At 34.3% G+C, this 24,089-nt stretch overlaps 2 protein-coding genes and 1 long non-coding RNA gene across 3 annotated transcripts; 1 reads left to right on the top strand and 2 right to left on the bottom strand.

Annotated features, from left to right (window-relative positions):
• The first annotated feature begins 8,669 nt into the window (after positions 1-8,669).
• LOC147280117 (uncharacterized) lies at positions 8,670-10,976 on the top strand. The gene is made up of 3 exons (XR_015123453.1): positions 8,670-9,702; positions 9,899-10,058; positions 10,139-10,976. It is a non-coding gene; the product is annotated as an uncharacterized LOC147280117 (long non-coding RNA).
• Positions 10,977-18,345: 7,369 nt separating this feature from the next.
• On the bottom strand, positions 18,346-21,186 carry LOC147280116 (uncharacterized). Its single transcript, XM_086251659.1, has 6 exons — positions 21,134-21,186; positions 20,823-20,940; positions 20,521-20,594; positions 20,335-20,382; positions 19,219-19,387; positions 18,346-18,693 (listed from the first exon to the last, which is right to left on the bottom strand). Exons 1-6 carry the CDS (start codon positions 21,157-21,159, stop codon positions 18,526-18,528), a joined length of 603 nt encoding a protein of 200 aa, XP_086107785.1. The 5' UTR covers positions 21,160-21,186; the 3' UTR covers positions 18,346-18,525.
• Positions 21,162-23,813, bottom strand: LOC147280115 (uncharacterized). Its single transcript, XM_086252132.1, has 7 exons — positions 23,708-23,813; positions 22,142-22,293; positions 21,979-22,025; positions 21,807-21,877; positions 21,611-21,724; positions 21,323-21,498; positions 21,162-21,221 (listed from the first exon to the last, which is right to left on the bottom strand). Exons 2-7 carry the CDS (start codon positions 22,223-22,225, stop codon positions 21,162-21,164), a joined length of 552 nt encoding a protein of 183 aa, XP_086108258.1. The 5' UTR covers positions 22,226-22,293; positions 23,708-23,813.
• Between the last annotated feature and the right edge of the window lie 276 nt (positions 23,814-24,089).

Raw genomic sequence — 24,089 nt, 5'->3', positions numbered from 1 at the left:
CATACTGGTGCAGTTAGTGAAATAGTTCATGGTAGGGCTCAGCAATTTGTGATTGAGATGTATGTCTGCAGAATATATCTTGATGTCCTTAGGGAACTATATCATATGTTACTGTAATTTGTCACCAGAGCTTTTGCTACGACATGCTGGGGGCAATAGGCCATTATACAAGTGAAGTCGTTTCTGTTTATTTAGGGGATTTGCTTGTAATTCCTCTGTTTTGTCCTAAGAGTGTTTTATTCTTTTCGATAATCCTCCCAGGCTCTTGTTTTTCTTTTTATTTATTATTAGTTTATTAATTTCATGCATTTTGCAAAATATTAGACAAATCAAAGACTATTTAACCGAAGGATATATGGTGTTAATTTTAGTGTTTATAAAAAACACAATGTCCTATTTATTTGTCATAATTAAGCATCTAAATTGTGTTTGATTTATTTGATTTTTTGTAAGAATCATCATTGAATGAAGATTTAAAAAATGAAAGGTTTTGATTGTTAAATTACAACACGAAGTGGGTCGGCCCTACAAGGAACCCCTTAGAGGGGATTTACAATTTAATTATTTTATGTAAGGTATGTTACCTAAGTCCCTTAAATAGAGGAAGCTTTCACTCTTTGATTATTCATTTAAATAAGTTTATAAGAGGATTCTTTGTGTGACCAACTCTACATTAGAGTTTGATGATCGGAGTCCTCTATTTTTAAGTCTTCATTCAAGGATCACCTATAAAAAAAAATTAGACAAATAGGACACTAATTAACCATTTGATTAGATGCTGATAATTTTAGTGTTTATCAGAAGCACTATGTCTATCTATTTAATTTGTTAAAATTAAGTATTTAGATTGTGTTTGATTAATCTAATTTTTTGTAAGAATAATCCTTGAATGAAGAACTATTACATAGAATCATTGAACTACAATGCAAAATGGGTTACAAGAGATCTCATAAAGAAGACTACATACAATATAATTAGAATGCTACTATTCTTACCCTTTTGTCCTATTTTCCTATCCACCACTTTATAAAAATATTAATCACTTGTTTAATTTTTGTGAAATGACCTCTAAAGACTTATGTAAACAAAAATATAGTTTACCCATCCACTTCTCTACACCCACATAAACTCATTTCATTTTCTCTTCGTATTCCACACTTTAATATACAAGGAAAACCACTTTAGATTCATGAACAATAATTTCTTTTTCTTTTTGTCTTCTGCAGAGTAATTCACAATTTGACCCTAAAATATTGTTTCCAACATATGATTTTGTCTTTCCCAAATTTCCCTTGTTTTTCTAATTGTTTTGTTTGATTTCTTCTCTTATTCACAATCACACCCTAATATAAAAGTTCTTAGGAACATTACAAAGTTATAATTTATGGGTTTATTTAACCTGCCCCCTCCTCTCTCACTCTTTTCCTATTTGATCTAGGAGTATGTATGAGGTTGTATATTGGTTCAAAATTTGGTGGGTGAATAGAGTTTATGGTTTATGGAAGAAAGAGAATATGGAGAAAGAAATTTGGTGGAAAAAGTGTTTATTAGTAAGGGTATTTTAGGGACATTGGCGGATGAAAAAAAGAGGATTATTATTTCTTAAAATTTAAAGGGGTGTAATTATAGGGTGGGTGAAAAATAGGACATGGAGGTGGGAATAGTAGCACTCTATAATTATTATGCATATATAAAGACTCTTACATTAGTCCCTTAAGCTTTCATTAATCATTTAAATAAAGCTATTATACAATTCTTTGTGAGGCCCACTTCACATTAGAATTCGATAATCAAAGCCGTCTATTATTTAAGTCTCCCTTTAAGAATCACCTATGCAAAAAATTAGACAAATCAAAAATTATTTAGGGCCAGTTTGGTATTGCTGTGTGAAAAAACAGCTGTGAAGTAAAGTCAGCTGTAAAGTAAAGCAGCTGAGTGTTTGGTAAAGTATGTTTTCAAAAGTGCTGTGAGTGCAAAAACAGTATCAAAGTGTTTGGTAAATGTTAATGTAAAAGTGCTGTGACTGTGTATAATTACTAAAATAGACATGATGCTAAAAATGTCTTTCACTTATTTGTTTGGTAAAAATAAAATGTGTTTTACTTGTTTTTTAAATTGTTGGCTACAAATTTTTATTAGCATTAATTTTTCTAAGAACAATATTATTAAATAACTATGTCTATTATTTTTTTAGGTATATTATAATTTTAATCGTGCAAATAAAATATCATAATTAATTATCACAATATAAAATATAACTAACAATGAACATATTTTTTAATTTAAAATAAACAAATTAAAAATATAGAAATCAATGAGGATATTATGGGTAAAATAAAATATTCATTGTTGCTGTGATTCACTGCAGTTTTCAAAAGCACCTAGAAACCTGCTTTCTGTTTTTGTTGTGGGGAGTTGAGAATTGTGGGGAAAAACAGTTTTTAATTTTTTTACCAAACACCAAAACTGCTGTAGGTGATTGAGAATTGTTTTCCACAGCAGCTTTTGGATCTTCCACCGCAATCCCAAACGGGGCCTTAGACACGTAATTGTATATATATAATCACACTTACCGTATATGTAATCACACTTACCCAATATGTAACCAGACTTGCCAAAGGAGTGGTATGAAAAAGACAATTTAAGGAAAAGATGAAACAACATTCATTTAGAAAAAGAAAATATAAGGATAAGACAAATAGCAATTAATTAGCAATTATTTAGAAAAATAACAATATAAAGATAAGACAAAAAAAAAAAAAACAATCATTTAGCAATAATTCAGAATTAAATAAATATAATAAAAAGCCAAACAATTGGCATTTAGGGTATACAAAAAAAAGTAATATAATAAATTGAGAAATAAATATTAAATGTGTATGAGATAAGTGGTCATAAAAAATTATGTAGTAAATTTCAAAATTATATATTAATTTAATAAAAAAATTTAACATATATATTGGATTAAGGATTAAATTTTTAGAGTCAAAATTATTAGTTAAATTACATGTGTAGGACTTTGCCATAGCTAGAAGCAAATAACAATTTAATTATATTTGATATTTGATATTTAATCTTAATTTTCTATTTAATTATTTTGCATAAAGTCTGATGTATATATATATATATATATATTGTACGTACATAAAGGGAACTTTCATTAATCTCTTAAATGTAGTTCGATGATCGAAATTGTCTATATTTATGTCTTTATTTTAGTATTTATCGGATATTATTTAACGATTTAATCAATCATTTGATTAAATAGAGATAATTTTAGTGTTTATCTAAAACAATATGCTTGTCTATTTATATTGTAACAATTAAGTGTCTAAATGATGTCTGATTTATCTAAAATATATTTTTTTTTTAAACAATGATGATTGAAGGAAGACTTAAAAAGTAGATATTTTGATTATTGAACTACAACAAGAAGTGGGCCCTACAAAGAACCCCTTAAAGAGGACTAGCTGCATGAACTTCTCTCTAACAAACTCTTCCCACCATGATGTGAACTGTGAGGTAGCCTCGGTCGAAAGCGGCCGAGCAACCAAAACCAAAGCCAAAGCGTTATGAGCATTGTGAGTATTGGCGGAAGAGACACCGCCAAGAGCTCAAGCGGTTAAAGGACAAATGTAGGGGTTTCAGGCAATACTGAACGAACCCAAACTCATGGGTAACGAACTGAGGATTGTAAACTTCAGCCCCAATCTTTGAACCCTGCTTTTTAAAACCCCCCATTGCAAGTCATGGGGAAGTAGGAAGCTTTCCCAAAAGTCCTGGAGGCGATCTAAATAGCTTTGATCATAAGCAAGGCTGAGGGACAGATCGGGTACTAGGAAAGCAGGGACTGCACGAAAAGTGCAAGTACGAAACTGATCTTCTTCACGGTCAGAGAGCTTGTAGACGAATCTAAAACACTCCTCGGCCAAGTGGTTGGGTACCTTGGCCGTATGTAACTAAAGCCTGGCCGAGGACTTTGTTCATTGGTAAAATATCAAATAGAGCGAAGCTAAGGGAAATAGACTAGCAACCAAAGTTGGAAGACCCATAATGGACCAAGAACATGGGCGTCCATGCCATTGATCACAATCTCACCTAAGCAACGATATAAGTAGGCAAGCAGGTAAGGTGCCAAAGCCAGAGACTATTCACTTAAAACAAGCATGTCGGTCAGCCAGGCAAACTCAAGAAGGCCTTTTCCGACCTTTCAAACAAAAAAAAACTTACAAAGACAGTAAAAGAGGAAATTAAAGGAGGATGTTCATACTTTTTTGGAAGCTGCCGGTTTCCAGCCTTAGTAATTTTAAATTCTAATGTGCACTTTAATTTATTCGTTCTTCATTTTCTTGCATTTTCATTAAATTCCGGTTTTATTTGTTTTTCTCTAGTTAATTAATTAGATTATGCATTTACTGTTCACACTCGCGTTGTTTCTTATATTTCAAGGGTTATCTTTGCTTTGATTTTGTTTTCACACTCCACTGTTATTTGTTAGACTTTGATTTTGCATCCATTACTCGCACTTTCACATTCGCAAATCACATCACCATCACACCCAACCAATAGAGCACTACCCTAAGTCCTTGCGGCCAAGGTAGAACCAACGGCCGAGATTGCGTTCCTTCCCTGACCACAATTTCTTGACTGAAGAACGGATTCGCACAACTCATCAACAAATATACGCTTGGCCTCCGACCATGTATTGGCACGCGTAACGCACGTGAATGACATAGTTTCCCTAAATACACGGCCCTCTCGACACGTGGCCGAGAGAAATTAGAGGCTAACAGATGTGGATCATGTGTGTATGTGTTAGCTTTATGCAACATATATATAATATATATATATATATCAAGAAGACTCCATTGTAGGATCCTACAAATAAAATTATTTGTAGGATACCTCATGGGGCCCACTTCTATGTAGTATTTCAACAATCTGAACAGTCTATTTTTTAGATCTCTATTTATAAATCATTCTTCCAAAAAATTAGCTAAATCGGAAATTATTTGCCTATGTAACTTTGATCAAACAAATGGATAGTTTTATCGAAAATTTTTAGTTCGTCTATTAGTTTGATCAAAGTTAGATATGCAAATGATTTCTGATTTGACTAATTTTTTGCAAGAATAATCTATGAATAGAGATCTAAAAAATAAACGTTCAGATTGTTGAAAATATATGGAAGTGGGCCCCATGAGGTATCCTACAAATAATTTTATTTGTAGGATCCTACAATGGAGTCTTCTTGATATATACACACATACAGGCTCCTTCTATTGAGGTATACCTCAACTTATTTATGTTGAGGTATGACCTTGTTGGGGCCCTGACGAGTCGTTTTGTATCGATCCGAACAATTTATTTTTTACATCTTCATTGATAGATCATCCTTGCAAAAAATTAGCCAAATCGGAAATCATTTGTCTATCTAAATTTGATCAAAGAAATGGACGAACCAAATATTTTCGATAAAACCGTCTATTTGTTTTATCAAAATTAGATAGGCAAATGATTTCCGATTTGACTAATTTTTTACAATGATAATCTATTAATGAAGATGTAAAAAATGAACGGTTTGGATCGACACAAAAAGACTCGTATGGGCCCCAACAAGGTCATACCTCAACATAAATAAGTTGAGATATACCTCAATAAAAGGAGCCTATATATATGATGTTTGCTTGACAAGAAATAGCCATTGTAGCATGAATTACACTTTAACATAAGATTTTTTGCTTTCCTTTATTTGACCTCACAAATAGAAATCATAATTAATGACCAAAAGATAAAACCACCGATCCGATTATCTGTATGGTTTAATCTTAAACTTCATTCATGTCCAATGATTCATAAACTTGTGCATTTGTCTCCACTCCACAAATCTAAAGATTAAATCTGCATAGGCCGGATAGGGAATTTAATATGTATGTGGATTTCTGTACGTCCTACAGCTTTTTCTTGCTGTTGGCACTAAGTTGCCGTTGGAGCATGTATTTACTCAATTGCCCCTGAGGTTGCTGAGAAACACATTGTTATTGAAGGGGACTTGGTTGGACATTTATGCAAATCAAGGTGGAAGTGGTAGATTTATTATTATATTTGGTGCCTCAATCTCTTTGAGGTACAATATTCATTTAATTCCTGCATAATGGGAATAATTAGTTATATTATCCCAAGACTTGTTATCGGGTAAGGTCATGTTCATGTGTGTGTGTGTGTATTCTTTGGAATATATTAATATATCTGTGTTTCATAAATCTGATTATCTGAATGTTTATTTTTTATTTTTTAATTTTGTGAATGCCATTATGCCAATATCCATTCTCTGGGCATTTGTTCAGTTTGTTTGCGGCTATAGTACCTTACCACTCTACGCAATTGTCACACAGGTGAGTTGCAGGATTAATATTTAGAATTTCTACAATTGCATCAATTTTTGTTATTCTTTTGTTAGAGATTTTAGACTGTGAGATTCCTATATATGATTACTTGTAATGAAGATGGGAAGTTCATTCAAGAAGGCTATATTTGATAGATCAAAATGAAATGCCTCTCTCGGTTTCACTCAAACCCACTATAATACTAGTAAAATTCAATAGAATGAAGTCAAGTGATTTGATGCATTGCAATGTACATTGCTTAAACTTTATCTAGACAGACAAAAGCTCATTTGTTCTATGTAGTTTTGACATTTTATTTACTTTTTATTGTAAATTAATTTCATCGACATCCCAAAGTTTATACATTCAACTTAATTCTTTTCACAAAAAGAAAAAACTTAAAATCAAGTTTAGTAGATGATTAGATCATATGTTGACCCAATGTTCACACATCCATCATTGCTAGACACATCAAAACAATAAAATTTCAGAAATTCAAGTCATTTTTTTTTAAATTTATTTATTACAATGGGGAAGGATAAGGGTTCGAACCCGGATGTGTAAAGGGGAGAGCTTTTGTCCTCGGCCAACTAAGCCAACCCCAATTCACATTTTAAGTCTCTTTCTAAGCTTAATAAAAGAAAATAAACTTATATTCTTTTTTGAAATCTATGTTCCCATGTCTGCCAAGGAGCATTTTTACTTATTCAGTATACCGTTACATATATCATGAGTAGGAAAGGCATGCAATTCCGCCGAGATATAAGGGCAGTGGTTGGAACTTGGCAGTATAATAATGAATTAATGATTGCCATCAAGGTATAATATAATCACTATGAGAAAATTAGCAGTATAACAATTATCAAACATTTCTTTCATTTTGAATAAAATTGACTGCCATACATATGCTGCAAACAGTAGGCCAAGCTACTTCCTCTCCTGTAGTACAAGTCTAATAGTTGAAAATCTGAATTTCATGCGATGCCCGCAGCCTCCATTTGGTATGCAAAATGGACATCTTTGACCCAAATTAAGTGGACATCTTGGATTTTGTGGTGGGACTTCGCATATTCTACCAGCTGCTTAATTGTTTCTGGACTTTGGAATTGTGAGAGGATCTACCACCCTTGTCTTTGTAGGTATTTCTGGAGGTGGAGGCAAGAGTTTTTCGTCCTCCACGGGCAGCTGTTATGGCACATCGTCTAACCTTGTTCAAGCGCTTTATCAGCTCAGCATCATTGTCATTCACGGCCTCTTCATCTCCCTCCTGTGAAAACAAGACTACTGTAAGGGCTTTCTAAACAATAATATCTGCCAGGCCACAACTGACAGCACACTCCAAAGCCTAGCCAAATGAGAACTTTTACTCTCTGTAGAAAGCACAGTATAAAGACAGAATAATTCAAGACCTACCTTGTCGTTCACATCTTGATATTCAGGTTCACTACTTGGACCTGCTTCACAGTTTCTTATATTGCCCTCTACTTCACCTTCCTCATCATGCTCTAAAGTCTGATCCCGATGAATTACAACAAAGCATAAGTACAAACTCACAATGTATGATTCAAGAATGCAAATACTATTAACAGATACAATATAACTAAGCTGGATTAACCAAGCACACAATAAGAAGCACTGCCCAAATAAGAACCCTTTTTTTTCGGAAATTCTAACATAACTGCAGGCATTAGATGCCTTCAAGCTTTTGACCGTTAGATCAGTAAATGTTGATCTAACGGTTAAGAAAAAAACTTATGGGCCAGCAGGTAGCAAGTTAATGAGATGAGAGAGAAAGTGAGCTAATATACAGGGTTAGCACTTATCGGTAGAATTTCACGAAAAAACCCAGACTTCCACAGGGGCAGAGCTGAGCTCAGTGCACAACCCAGCAGGGGCAGAGCTGAGCTCAGTGCACAACCCAATCCGAGATCCATCCACACTTCCAGAGGGACAGAGCTCACTCCACAAAGAATCAATTTAATGGGTACATCGAGACTTCCACAGGGGCAGAGCTGAGCTCAGTGCACAACCCAATCCGAGATCCATCCACACTTCCAGAGGGACAGAGCTCACTTCACAAAGAATCAATTTAATGGGACAGAGCTCAACCACGAATTGCACATCCATCACACGAATTGCTCACTCCTTCCTCTGTTGTGCTCTGTTAGTTTAAGGTATTTTGCACTATGGGTTTGGTATGGTCTTGACGTTTTCCCATTTAATTTGAAGATTTGGCATAAAATTGTTATTGGGGTATGGGTTCATGTGGATAGTTTTGATAATTGTTCGATTTCAAGGTATGGATATATTTAGGGATTTCAGGACATTTGCATGCAAAACGCTATAAATGCTTATGACTGCTCATGTCCTTTTGGAATGTGTGTGTGTGTATGTGTGTGCTATTTATCTACTAATAAGTCTCTGCTGCATTGATTAAAAGAAAGAATATACATGTATCTTTCCTGTGCCAATCTGTAATCTGCATGACTTTATCTAGACATCATAATGTTGACCTTAAGTTTTAACCGGATTATTAGAAAGATACTTATATCATCAATACATGTACCTTACAAACCATACTAAAAACCAGTCTTTTAGTGGAAGAATAGTGATTGCATTACTTAAACATTACTCTTGCATGGTGGACCTTCTAGGTAGGGCTGGTCATTTGGAAGAAGCAGAAGAGATTATCAATGGCATGTCAGTTAAGGCAGATGCTGTGGTGTGGGGTGCATTATTCTTTGCTTGTTATATTCATAAAAATATTTTGATGGCAGAAAGAGCAGCTTCCAAGCTTCTCGAGTTGGACCCTCATGATAGTGGAGTTTACATTTTGCTTGCAAAAATGTATAGGGAATCAAATATGTGGGAGGAGGCAGGGAGGGTGCAAAATATGATGAAGGAGAGAGGAGTAGAGAAGACTCCTGGTTGCAGCTCAATTGAGGTCAATGACATTGTATATGAGTTTATTGTCAGAGACAAATCACACCCTCGGACGAAACAGATATATGATTGTTTAGTTCAGTTAACAAGACAAATAGAGCTTGTTGGTTGTTTATCTGCAGTTCATGCAGTTTGAAATGACTTTCTCCTTGGTTCTTAATTTAGGCAACAAATTTGAATTAGCAGGTAAAGGAGAAGAGTGCATGTGAAGTGTCCTTCATTTCAAACTGCTAGACAACGTTCAAAGAGTGCATTTTAAGAGTGTAGTTTGCTTTGAAGTGATCTAAATTAAAGAGTATCTAGAACAAAATCTGGACAGCTATACAATTGCAACAATTGAAGAACTTCTCTATTCTTTGGTGCTTCTGCTCTGGTATGAACCCTTAGGAGCTGCTTTTTTGTTTTTTGTTTTTTTTTGCCCCTCTTGTTTTGTACTTTTATGATTCTCTGAAAATGCTCACCCTTCTGGATTGACATTTTTCCTTAACAAAAAATAATAATAGGACTTTCCTGAATGCAATTTGTTTTTGTGTTTATTATACTGACCATGCTTTCTGCACTAATGTCAGGGTTCTTACAAGGAAAACATGATAGCTTTTCTTCACCAGCACCAAAATGTTTTCAAGGTTGCTAGCCAAGTACATCGCAGTTCCATCCTTTGTCAAGGTATTCAAAGTTGCTCCATTGGCTTTTGAAGGGCTGCTATTTATCAAAGCTAATTTCCACGAGGTAATGGACCATTACTTGCCCCAGAATTCAATATTGCACTTTCTAGAAATTGTCATTTTTATGGGAACTTTTTCTCTCAGATGAGCATGAAATGGACTTCGATCAATTTGGGATACTTATAAAAGTAAAGTTCAGGTGATTGCATTTTCGTTCCTGTTTACATATACTTTCATGGCACTACTTATTTGCGTTTGGAAGTTTAATTTATGACCTGATATAGTAGATTACCATTTTATAGCTGGAAAAGTCATTAGGATAGAGACGTCTTTTTCATTGGATTACTTCTGCCTTGACACTCTTGTGAGAGGTATTCAATTGGTTTAGAGAAGAAGGGAAATCTAGTGCACAATCCCTTAATAAGCTATATTGGATTTGGAACCATTATTAATACCAAATTTGAGATAATGTAAATTAGATCTCTTCCTAACTGCTTGGTTTTCTTTGTCAATCCAATTAATTTGATACACTTGGTACCAATTATTGCTTAATTGAAAGTCTGTCTTAGGTTAATGCGAAGTGTCTGGTTTCTCTTATTGCATTAAATGCTATGAATTCATAGTTTTGATTTGTTATGTGAAATTGTGCTTCTGAATAATTGGGTTGGTAGTTCTGTTCACTCAATGTATATCTTCATGTTAAAATTGTGTGAAGAAGCAACCTTGCCTCCAGACCTATTGCAGAGGCAGAGTATCTTGCCATTGTGTGGTCTGCAACGTCTCAGCAATCAACACATGAAGATTGACTAGTATTTCATACCAAGTGTGTTCAAGCTAGTTGCTGATATTTTCCAAACCACTTCCAATGGTCCCATTATGTTCTCCAAGGATCAAAATTGGTCTCTGAAACTCTCCGTGCTTTTGGAACATGTATTTGAACAAATATTGATTAGTTAAATGAATGGATGAAATTTTTTATGAATGGATGGATTTTTGTTGAATGGATGGATTTTTATGAGAGAATGGAATATAAATAACATTTATAACATCCAAATCCCATTAAAAATTGACATGTATAATCTTGTTTGTTTATATCAGTTTCAGGAGGTTTTATACATCGAAAAAACTTGATTACGATTTCCAATCTTGTTTTGGATATCAGTTGGGCTGAAAAAACAAATGGCATTTGCTTTGTTCTTTTGACAATTCATCCATTGCGTTTGATCTGTTGAAATGATTTTAAACGATTCGACAGGGACTGCTCAGGATCCCAATTATAACAGCATTATTCAATGATTAAAAAACAGAAAAAGATTTTGGTTAATACATAAAGGGGCAGCAAAATACAAGCATGTGTATTGGCAAAATATGTATTGGCACTTTTGGGTACTTGATATTCAACAAATTTTACCCAACTCAAGAATGCCTAAACATTTTGATACAATATTGATTAAAAATGTAAACACATGTAAATGTGTAATGTATATAGTTTTAGACTTTTAGTATAAGGTTTTTAATTAAACTTGTTAATACTTAATACCTTAAAAAATTTGATCTAAAAAAAACCCCCTACAAAATTTAAAATTCAAAAAACTAAAACTGAAAATCACTAAAACAAAAAAATTAAAACACAAAATATTGAAATTGAAACCAAAAAAATTCCATCCTCGCCCAAAATATAAAATTAACCCACCCAAGTTGAAAAAAAAATGAACCTCTGGCGCGTCTCCAGACTTGTCAAATAGTGTAATTTTGAATTGCATGTCAAAACCTGATTGTTACACAGGAGCTTGTATTTAGCACTCTGAGAATGCAATTGCTCTTTCGTGTATACACAGTTGCAGTGCGAAACGTTTTTTTGGCCCAGTGATGAAATTACCATTTTCTTGAGATTTGGTTCAAGAAAATGGTAACTTAGATTAAGAAAATGGTAACTTACAATTCATTGAGAAAAAGTTACCATTTCTTGAGAAAAAAAATCAAGAAAATGGTAAGTTTGGTCACGCTGGGGCTGGATTACCACTTTTTTGAATGAAGTTACCATTTTCTTGATCAATTGATCAAGAAAGTGGTAACGTGTTTTGCTCCACTGATTCCGTTACCATTTTCTTGATATTTGGTTCAAGAAAATGGTAACTTCGATCAAGAATGTGGTAACTTACCATTTCTTAAGAAAATGTTACCATTTCTTGAGGAAAAAAATCAAGAGAATTGTAACTTTGGTCAAGATTGGCCTTAGTTACCACATTCTTGAACTAAGTTACCATTTTCTTGATCGAACGATCAAGAAAGTGGTAACATGTTTTTCTTGGCTGATTTGGTTACCATTTTCTTGATGTTTGGTTCAAGAAAATGGTAACTTGGATCAACAAAATGGTAACTTACCATTTCTTAACAAAAAGTTACCATTTCTTGAGAAACAAAATCAAAAAAATGGTAGCTTTGGTCAAGCTTGGGCTTGGTTACCACTTTCTTGATCAAAGTTACCATTTTCTTGATCGAACGATCAAGAAAGTGGTAACGTTTTCTGCCCCACTGATTTAGTTACCATTTTCTTGAGGATTGGTTTAAGAAAATGGTAACTTGGATCAAGAAAATGGTAACTTACTATTTCTTGAGAAAAAGTTACCATTTCTTGAGGAAATAAATCAAGAAAATGGTAACTTTTGTCCAAATTTGGGCTTGGTTACCACTTTCTTGATCAAAGTTACCATTTTCTTGATCGAACAATCAAGAAAGTGGTAACGTTTTTTGCTTGGCTAATTTGGTTACCATTTTCTTGAGGATTGGTTCAAGAAAATGGTAACTTGGATCAAGAAAATGGTAACTTACCATTTCTTGATCCAAAGTTACCATTTCTTGAGGAAAAAAATCAAGAAAATTGTAACTTTGATCAAGGTTGAGATTGGTTACCACATTCTTGAACCAAGTTACCATTTTCTTGATCGAATGATCAAGAAAGTGGTAACGTTTTTTGCTTGGCTGATTTGGTTACCATTTTCTTGAGGATTGGTTCAAGAAAATGGTAACTTGGATAAAGAAAATGGTAACTTACCATTTCTTGAGAAAAAGTTACCATTTCTTGAGGAAAAAAATCAAGAAAATGGTAAGTTTGGTCAAGCTTAGGCTGAGTTACCACTTTCTTGAACCAAGTTACCATTTTCTTGATCGATTGATCAAGAAAGTAGTAACGTGTTTTGCTTGGCTGATTTGGTTACCATTTTCTTGATGTTTGGTTTAAGAAAATGGTAACTTTGATCAAGAATGTGGTAACTTACCATTTCTTGAGAAAATGTTACCATTTCTTGAGGAAAAAAATCAAGAAAATTGTAACTTTGGTCAAGATTGGCCTTTGTTACCACATTCTTGAACCAGGTTACTATTTTCTTGATCGAACGATCAAGAATTTGGTAACGTGTTTTGCTTGGCTGATTTGGTTACCATTTTCTTGATGGTTGGTTCAAGAAAATGGTAACTTTGATCAAGAATGTGGTAACTTACCATTTCTTGAGAAAATTTTACCATTTCTTGAGAAAAAAGATCAAGAAAAAGGTAAGTTTGGTCAAGATATAATTTTGTGATTGCATGTTCAAACCGGATTGGCATACAGGAGCTAGTTTTTAATACTCAGAGAATGCAATTGCCTTTTCATCTATATACAGTTGCATGCGTAGGTGGATACCACATTCTTGATGTGAATTTACTACCATTTTCTTGAATTTAAGATCAAGAAAGTGGTAACTTGGGTTTTAGGAGTTTTGTGAAGTTACCACTTTTTTGATGCATCCCTCAAGAAAGTGGTAACTCATAGTCAAAATTTGGTAAGTAACCAAATCTTGACAGAGTTACCACTTTCTTGAGGGATGCATCAAAAAAGTGGTAAAACCCAAATCACACAGAACTTCCGCTCATTTCACTCTCCATTCAAAATAAATAACGTAGCCTCACCCAGACCCTCGCTCGCCGCCCTCGACTCTCTCTCGCCGTCCTGGCACTGTCGTTCAATCCTCGCTTGGCCACCCTTTCGCCATCCTCCCACCAAAAACGCAGAAAACTCAGAAACCCATCCTAGCACGTCCATCGCCCATCATACCAGAAGACTCAGACCCTCTCTCACTGAGTTTCGAAACCTAGAAACCCAGAAAACTCACTCAGACTCTTTCTCTCACCGAGTTTCGATCTCTCAGAAACTATAAAACTCCGACTCTGTCTCTCTCACCCAGGTTAGGGCTTCGATTTGTTTACATTTGATTTTGTAGATTTATTCATATGTCAAACTCTCTATCTCTTTCATGAATTTAATATTTGGATTTTGAACTAATTTATGCAGGCTCAACAGGCACTTGCAGCAATTTAACTGAAGCCAAGACACGTTGAATGACAAATATTTCTGCGCAGGGATGACCTGTGTTTATGCAGGTTGAATTATGTGATTTGTCAACTTCAATCCCAAATCCCTTTTATCCCTGTGCACCACTGACATCTGGGAAGCAGAGTATGAAAACAAATTGGCACTGCTAAATCAAAAGGAGAATCGGTATATTCATTTTTCTAAGGTTCTCCTCTGTGTGTTTGTTTTTGTTAGGAATAAGTTTGACTATGACTATGCACAGGGGACAATTACATGCATTAGTTTTATTAAAGAGTGGACAATTTAGGAATATATGAAGGATTATCACAGTGCACACCTTTATTTCTTTACTATTGATTCTGAATATCATCTTTTCTTTGACCTCTGATATATGAAGGATTACTACCTTTCCAATTAATTGATTGCGTACTATTTTTTCGTGTGGCAATAAGAGTTTTTTCATTTGTAGTGAATAGTTATAGATTTCCCTTTTTTCTTTTTAATTTGTGCAAGGAAAAAGAAAAGTGGGGTTTGTTTTTATGCTCTTTTTCTTTTCAAAATCTTGGAAAGGGGGGGGGGGGGGGGGGGGAGGAGGAGTACGTAAGTGGGGCTGATTTGTTAGGCTATTTTATTTTCCATGAAGGTTTAAAATTAGATATACTTTACGATGATGAGGTTCCGTTGAAATTAGGACAATGTGTTTTTGTGCAAGTAGGAACATATGGCCAACGACTTAGGTCCACGGTGCTTAGTTTGCAATGGTTCAATGCAATATATTGCCAATTTTGAAGGTAATCAACGTCCAGCCTGGGGATGCGAAGGGACTAATGTAAGTGAACGTTGTTGTTAAGTTTGCCCAATCCTTAAAGCAACGAAAACATTGAAATGTCATAATGCATGTGTTTTGTATTAGGGTAAGGCTGACTGCCATGGCTGGATATGGGTAGATGAGTACAGTAGCTGTGGATTCACAATTGTTTCGGCATCACAACCACCCAAAGATACCGGAGTGTCAAATGTTGCGGATTCATCACAAGGGTCAGCTGCCCCTGATTTATCTCAACAGTCCAGACCACTGGATTTGGTGGATGAAGAACCTGGGAACGACTATCATTCAGAGTCATCGCCGGACTGCACCCCTGCCAATTGGCGTCCATGGTGGCCATCTGACTCATCGTGGTCACCTGATCCTGATGACATTTACTCCCCGTAATAACGAATGTAATTATAATGTGAAAAACTGGTCGTAACGTCACCAAACTTGGCAGGCTACAATTGGGAGGCTTTTTGCAGTTACTCTTGATTAATTTTGCAGTTTTCATGTAGTGATAATTGCTTCTTCGGTATCTGCTTGGTTATTGTTGTACTAAGACTCAATCTAAGTACTATGGATGAAGTGTATGCTTGGCCATTTTATTTTATGCATTTTGTTCGTTCTGTTGTTTATGGATGTGAGTAATGTGACTGTGTGTATGAATACGTGGCTGCATTGTTTGGTAAATAAATGACGTAGTGGTGTGCATCCTGAAAATTATGACAATTAAGTTATTGAGACGTTAATAAGTTTATGTTCGTTAGTAAATATTCAGGCACTCCAACTTAAACTAGCAGAGGATAATTGGGTATGTTAGACTAGACAAATACATTCATTTAAGAAGAGATGCTGAAAAACATATTGTCATGGGCAGGGGCTTGCCTCCGTAATAATATGCCTTATAGGAACCTCAGTTGTGCACGAGGATGCAGTAGACCTATCATTCAATACCAGGCAGAGTAAATGTGTCCAAGAAGGAGGCAGATTCTTCAACAGATGCTGCCTCCGGCGCGTTTCCAGACTAGTCAAACTGTGTAATTTTAGATTGCATGTCAAAACCGGATTGCCAAACAGGAGCTTGCATTGAGTAGGCTGAGAATGCAATTGCCCTTCCGTCTATACACAGTTGCAGTGCGAAACGTTTTATGGCCCAGTGATTCCGTTACCATTTTCTTGAGATTTGGTTCAAGAAAATGGTAACTTGAATTCAGAATATGGTAACTTGGTATATAACTATAGAAGCAGTTTTGTTCAGAATTTTGGATTGCATGTCCAAACCTGATTGTCAAACAGGAGCGTGTATTTAGAAGTCTAATAATGCAATTGCCTTTTCGTCTACACGCAGTTGCAGTGCGAAACGATTTTTGGCCCAGTGATGAAATTACCATTTTTTTTATGTTGGGTTCAATAAAATGGTAACTTGGATAAAAAAAATGGTAACTTACAAATTTTTGACAAAAAGTTACCATTTCTGGAGAACAAAAATCAAGAAAATAGCAACTTTGGTCAAGGTTGGGCTTGGTTACCACTTTCTTGATCAAAGTTACCATTTTCTTGATCAAACGATCAAGAAAGTGGTAACGTTTTTAGCCCCACCGATTTGCTTACCAGTTTCTTGAGGATTAGTTCAAGAAAATGGTAACTTGGGTCAAGAAAATGGTAACTTACCATTTCTTGAGCTAAACTTACCATTTCTTGAGAAAAATAATCAATAAAATGGTAACTTTGGTCAAGATTTGGCTTGGTTACCACATTCTTGACTGCGGTTACCATTTTCTTGATCGAATGATCAAGAAAGTGGTAACGTTTTTTTGCCCCACTGATTTGGTTACCATTTTCTTGAGGTTTGGTTCAAGAAAATGGTAACCTCAATCAAGAAAATGGTAATTTACCATTTCTTGAGCTAAAGTTACCATTTCTTGAGGAAAAAAAACAAGAAAATGGTAAGTTTGGTCAAGATTGGGCTTGGTTACCACATTCTTGAACCAAATTACCATTTTCTTGATCGAATGATTAAGAAAGTAGTAACAACACTGATTTGGTTACCATTTTCTTGAGGATAGGTTAAAGAAAATGGTAACTTGGATCAAGAAAATAGTAACTTACCATTTATTGAGAAAAAGTTACCATTTCTTGAGAAAAAAAAACAAGAAAATGGTAACTTTGGTCAAGGTTGGGATTGGTTACCACTTTCTTGATCCAAGTTACCATTTTCTTGATTGAATGATCAATAAAGTGGTAACGTTTTTTGCTTGGCTAATTTGGTTACCATTTTCTTGAGGATTGGTTCAAGAAAATGGTAACTTTGATCAAGAAAATGGTAACTTACCATTTCTTGAGAAAAAGTTACCATTTCTTGAGAAATAAAATCAAGAAAAGGGTAACTTTGGTCAAGGTTGGGCTTGGTTACCACTTTTTTGATCGAAGTTACCATTTTCTTGATCAAATGATCAAGAAAGTGGTAATGTTTTTTGTTTGGCTGATTTGCTTACCATTTTCTTGAGGATTGGTTCAAGAAAGTGGTAACTTGGATCAAGAAAATGGTAACTTACCATTTCTTGAGAAAAAGTTACTATTTCTTGAGGAAAAAATCAAGAAAATGGTAACTTTGGTCAAGATTGGGCTTGGTTACCACATTCTTGAACCAAGTTACCATTTTCTTGATCGAACGATCAAGAAAGTGGTAACGGTTTTTGCCCCACTGATTTGTTACCATTTTCTTGATGTTTGGTTCAAGAAAATGGTAACTTTGATCAAGAAAATGGTAACTTACTATTTCTTGAGAAAAAGTTACCATTTCTTGAGGAAAAAAATCAAAAAAATGGTAATTTTGGTCATGATTGGGCTTGGTTACCACATTCTTGAACCAAGTTACCATTTTCTTGATCGAATGATCAAAAAAGTGGTAACTTGGTTTGAGGCAAGGTTTTAGTTACCATTTTCTTGATGTTTGGTTCAAGAAAATGGTAACTTCGATCAAGAATATGGTAAGTTACCAAATCTTGATCAAGAGTTACCATTATCTTGAAGGATGCATCAAAAAATTGGTAAAACTTGTTTACCAGTTCAGCAGGTTATCAATTTTTTTTTTTTTTTTTTTTTTGGTGCAGGCATTGCATGCCTGCTGTCATGATAGAAGGTCCCCTTTTTTTTCTTTTTCTGAATAACTTACTAGAATGCCTATCCAAATAAGAGAAATTTTACAATCAAAAGATACTTTTTCCACTACCCAATTTCTTATTATTATACAAACAAACACAAGAAATCTCCATTTACTCTGCAAATACAATATCATTTATGATTTCACCAATCTTCATTCTGATATAAAGTAATTACTTAAGACCTCAATTTGTGACTTAGATCACTTTAATTTATTTGTGATATCAACATCAAGTGAAAAAAATGTACCTGATCTAGGGAATGCAGCGAATCAACACCCTTCATATTTGCTTCATGTAACACAGAGACGTGTGTGCCATGTCCAGTATCTTCATCACCAGAACTAGAATTCTTTTCAATCCCTCCTTCAATGAACTGCATGCAACAATGTGGTATTGAAGAACATTATTACATTCATATATGTTTAGTATTTGACAGCAGAAGCGTTAAAGTAAAAGGCATAACCCACAAACAGATTTAGCAAGGAAAGTACAAGTGTTATGACATGAGTCTGAGACTTTGAATACCATACACGTGATAACACAAAGTGACCACTTTTGATATAATGGTTAAATTATCCAAAAGGCACAAAATCAACCAATTGTCACTCAAAGAACCCCAAAGCAGGTGAAAAAACATGAGTGCTTCTGAAGTACAATTAAGATTGTGACCACAGCCTTGACTATACTGCAGTCAATGTCCCATGAAATGTTTTGCCTAAAGGATGGGGGATATTCCATGTAAAAAATAAAAGAGTTTTAAAAATATTTTTAAGTAGCAAGAGACTATCAGAATATCCAATAAGCTATGGAATTTAATGCGGGTATAGTATATATATGGCTCCACGAATACACATAGAGAATGTGGCAATTAAATCTACCATGATTCACAGCATGATACCTTCTCAATGTCTTCCTGGTCCTTCCTAGTAAACCCACTGGCAGCAAGTTCCTTGTCCAGAAAACCAGAATCCTTGGCTATTGAAGAAAAACAAGGCCTGCCACTCACATCTGTGTCTACCTCTGTGCCATCAGTATCATCTGGGCATTCTTGAAAAGACATATTGAACCTGAGAGAAAAAATCATAACAAACTAGAGTAAGCCTTTATCCCAAACTTTCTTTTCTCATGGGCTTATAGAGGATCTATGAACCAGTGGTTGACACCAATTGTGTAGGAGGTAACCAGTGGTTGTTGTGAGTCACTAGAAAAGGTACAAAAACAAGTCTCCTAGACTGTCATTCTGTGGATGTTTTTCTAATTCTTATGCTGACAGTTGCCTTTTTAATTATGGCTTCAAATATCAATTAGCTGCCAGCCTGCACGTTTTGTTATGCAGTCAAATTAGCTAATTCCTGCTATCCCACATTCCCACTCCAATTAATATCACAGTAAAGCATTAATTAATTGGAAAAAAAATTGGAAATGCCTATTATTAATTGAAACAAACAAATCAGGAAAAAAAAATTAATATTAGAAAAATAATGTATAAAATATAAATAGTTTAATTATAAATAATGTATTATATGGTTTTTATTAAAATATAAATACTAGTTGATTATCTGTAAATGAAAAATTATGCGTAATTATGTATATGATTATGAAATGGATACAGAATAAAGTTACAAGATGAACCACAACCCAGAATACCGTACCAACTGAACCTACACCTTACGCACCCCACCCTGTACGGAAAAAACTTCACATCCCGTATATGTGCCCATTCCACGTACCAACTCAACCCACATTATATAGATATATAGATATCCTGATATTAGTTTTTCAGCCATAAATTCATGCAACCAAGTAAATATTTCACATATTCAGTATTGTTTTTAAGTTCGCTGTATACTATTAAAATAGCGACAAATATCATCTGTATGCATTTCTTCAAGCCAACTTGAAATGCTTTTCGGGGGTTTTGCAACCTTGAATGTTATAAACATCCAGAAAACTAAAATCACTTGCATTTGGCTTAAAAATTTCACAATAGTTTTAACAAAATTAAAAAACATACCTCTTTCTGAAAAACTTAAAAATGCATTCAACATCACGGTCAAAGTACCTGAAACATGGAAACTTCATAGAATGAAAATATGATATCTGATAAACTTGGAAAGGTGTATATCACCATGGCAATTGACTTCTGACAATAAACAGTATGAAAAGATGACTGGTATTTGTAAGTAACAGAGCTTCTTACATCTGTGCATTATGATGTGATACAGAAACCATTTGTGGAAAATCAATCATGGTGACCTTCTCGTCATCATCAATCTAAAAGAAGAGAAATTGGAAAATAATTACAAGTTTAACAATGAATAGAAATAGGAAGCCAATGAGGCATTTGGACTGTATATATTAACTGTATTACCAATACAACCATATAAAAAAAAACTCTTTTGAGTGAGAGCAGAAGAAGGAAACACAATGACATGAGTATGAAACATAATGCAACCTAGAAGTTCCAAAGATGCTATTCCAGAGACAGCCTCAAATGCATACCATAATGTTAAATTCATTGAAGTCGCAGTGAATTAAACCATGTTCTGCCAGACGAACAACGAGTCCAATGATTATTTCAAAAACCATCTCTGGATTTTGCAATTGCTTCACCTGCACACTGCATTGGACAGAGTAAATTTCATAGGTCCATGAAACAGCGTGATCACAGATTAATTTTTTTTTTCTTAAGCAAGCTAGTTCCAAAGGAAACACACAAGGAAAACACTGTATCTGGTAACTCCATTGTGTAGAATGCTATTCCTTTCTCATTCAATTATTTGAAATGGAATTTTTAAAAAGAAGAAACTTACAGTGGGTAGCCTTGTACAAGTGACATAATCACACAATGCCTGTTACAATCCACAGCATTGGAACAGGAAAACCATGCTCTTCTAAAGCCTGCTCAAGCAGAGCAATAGTGTAAAGAAAAAATCAACATGATAAACACACAACAGGGACAATACACAGAAATAAAAATGCCAAATATAGAGAAAAAGAACCTTCATAAAAGCAAACTCTTTGAGTGCAGCAAGGCGGGACAAGTAAAGCCAATTATAACTGCTACGATGTTTTAAGTAATCACGCTTAGATTTGACAGCTCTAAAAGAAACCCTACCAAGCCTGTGCAACTTCATTGCCACAACTGTACCATCTTCCGTGGCCACCTCAAAGATATCTGGAAAAAAATAAATTTTATGGAGAATAGTGACAAAGTAATATTGGAATATAGTACCACAACCAGGCACCAGCATGTGTTCTATGAATTAGAAAGGAAAAAAAAATGGTACCAGACTCTTTTCCTACTCCAATTTGACGACCAACAGACACAAAGACTCCGCGGTTGACCATAGTCTTAATTGCAAGAAAATCATAACCAAGATAGGTGAGCCGAAACCCATCATCTGGATGCACATAATAACAAAGAAAGTGAGAGTTATTCAAAACAATTATTCTTGATTGTTATAACAACATTATTTATAGTACATTTAGAAGAGTCATGGTGCAAGAGCTTATGCTTGAGTAGATTCTTGAGAACTTTATAAGTGCCCCCATGCCTATAAATTTAAGGATTAGACAAGAGTTAGAAAAAATAAAAAATAAAGATGGACAATTTCAAATTCAACATGAAGGGGAAAACAAAAAACTAAATGCATACTTGAGCGAAGCTATGCGCTCCACCAGTTCAGAGGGTACGAGTTCATGCTGAAAAAAGGATATGAAGAGTTAATATACATACATATACATATATAATGATAATTAAGGTAAGCTATGGTGAGAAATTTAAAAGATTTCAATAAAAGAATAGTAGAGACATTTACATTTCTCATTCCCATTTCCACAGCAGTTAGAACCCTAAAATCATCTTTAGTGAGGTATCTCAACACGTCCACGTTCAGCTTCATCTTCCTTGCTCTTTCTGCTTATTTTAGACTTGGGAAGCTGAGGCCTTGTTTGGTATCCTATTCAAAAACTATTTTAAAAAATTAGGATTCTTTTTTAGAATTTGAATTTTAACATAAAAGTTTTTAAAATTTGAAAACTTGTTTGGTATAAAATTTGAATTTTTTTTTTTTTAATTTTGAAAATTTGTTTGGTTGATATACTTGAAAACATTTTTTTTTTCAATTACTTGTTTATACCAAGATCTAGACTCACACTTGGGTCCCGAGTCTCGGGACTTGATACTCGATACCTGAGACCCGAACCCAATACCCAATATTCGACAACCTGGAAGTATACTATTATCAAGTCAGTGATATATGCAACAACTATCATACATTTATTTTTTTCTTTTCACAAGAGGTTATACATATCTATGTAACCACATGCAATCTAAAATATTTTGTGCATTGAAAGCATTAACCTTATCGCACCAAGTGCCTCATATAGGCACCCATTTTCAACATAGGAATCAATCATGGATGTCCATAGAATAACATTTCTCTGTTCCATACCATCAAATAAATTTAGATTACTGCAAGATGCCACACTACTAACTAGGTTTCTTTGAGAGGAATACAATTATGACTCCCAGCTGCTAGTGAAGTTTAATTACTGACTTAACTACTGAACATTCATAGTAGTAAACTCAACCATACAAAATTGGCACCCATCAAAACACATTCATCTACGTGCATGTCATTCTAAGAAGATAACAAAGAAATAACAAGTGGTGAAACAAAGCTCTGTAGTATGCTTTATTCCCTCAAATATAAATAGAGCTTTCTGGAGCCAAATTGATGTATCAATTCTTAACATACCCTAAAGGATATCTTTCTAAGCAATTAAGGGGCATAGCCTAAGCTTGAATCCACGACTTGTTCTCTTTAATTTTGAGAGATTAATGTGAAGGAAGCTTACAAGTCAAGCCTATACCCTGCACTGCCAGAATACTGACCAAGAAAAAAACAAAGAATTTTTATCTAGGAATTGAATATCTCACCTCCTTTAAATATGTTGGAACTCATATCAACACAAATAATTCAATTAGCAGATACTCAATGTTGAGGAACCAAAAACAATGCCCAAATTCTAGAAATGTATATTACATGAATAAGAGAGAGACCCATATCAAGAAATGTAAACAGTCAGCTGACTCTGAAAGCTAAAAGAAGAAACCTTCGAATAAATAAAAGATTTTCCAAATAGTATATAGCTGCACAAGCCCAAAATAATAAATCAAGCAAGCCAAAACTCAATGCACAGCAAAACCTGCTATGAAAAACGCACAGAAAAAACCACTAAAGGAAGAAAATTAAAACAAAATCATTAAACTAAATGAAGAAAACCCAATGACCAAAATTTATTGTGCAGCTTTAAAACCCAAAATGTATTTAACTTGAAATTCAAATTGGAAGAGACACAAACAGAGAAAAGAAGCTTACCAAGATCACCGAGTAGAGAGAGACAACGAGCAGATTGTAGCATAAGACCAGGGCGAATCCAGAATTTGAAACTGGGGTGGGCTGAAAAACTCCTCGACGGTACGAGGAAAAGTACCAATATGCAACTAATAAGAATTAAAAAATAATAATAATAATAATAATTGTTTTTTTTTTTTTTTTTTTTTTTTTATCATCGGCTTAGTTTTTACAAATAAGTCTAAAAAAGTGACTGTGGTCGAATATGATAATTTAACGGCTAAGGTGAGATTGAGAAATAAAAAAAAGAAAAGGATAAAAACAATGTTTTATCGTTTTTTAAAAAACCCCATTGTTTAGTTATATTTCTAAAAGTTATTTTTAAAAAGACTAATAAACATGTTTT

Source organism: Dryas octopetala, chromosome 7, assembly GCF_963921425.1.
Source record: "Dryas octopetala chromosome 7, drDryOcto1.1, whole genome shotgun sequence".
NCBI lineage: Eukaryota > Viridiplantae > Streptophyta > Magnoliopsida > Rosales > Rosaceae > Dryas > Dryas octopetala.
The sequence above is the reverse complement of the archived record's forward strand: the minus strand, read 5'-3'. Positions and strand labels throughout refer to the sequence as shown.

Bases quoted from the DNA above. Each gene is read 5' to 3' on its own strand.
- LOC147280116 (XM_086251659.1), bottom strand. From the start codon at position 21,159: ATGTCACTTGTACAAGGCTACCCACT. The intron at 20,941-21,133 runs GTAAGTTTCTTC...TGTCCAATGCAG, and splicing joins CTTGTACAAGGCTACCCACT to TGTGCAGGTGAAGCAATTGC. The intron at 19,388-20,334 runs GTATGTTTTTTA...TTTTTCTCTCAG, and splicing joins TTTAAGTTTTTCAGAAAGAG to GTTCAATATGTCTTTTCAAG.
- LOC147280115 (XM_086252132.1), bottom strand. From the start codon at position 22,225: ATGAAGCTGAACGTGGACGTGTTGAGATACCTCACTAAAGATGATTTT. The intron at 22,026-22,141 runs GTAAATGTCTCT...TCCTTTTTTCAG, and splicing joins TGGAAATGGGAATGAGAAAT to CATGAACTCGTACCCTCTGA. The intron at 21,878-21,978 runs GTATGCATTTAG...TTAAATTTATAG, and splicing joins GAGCGCATAGCTTCGCTCAA to GCATGGGGGCACTTATAAAG.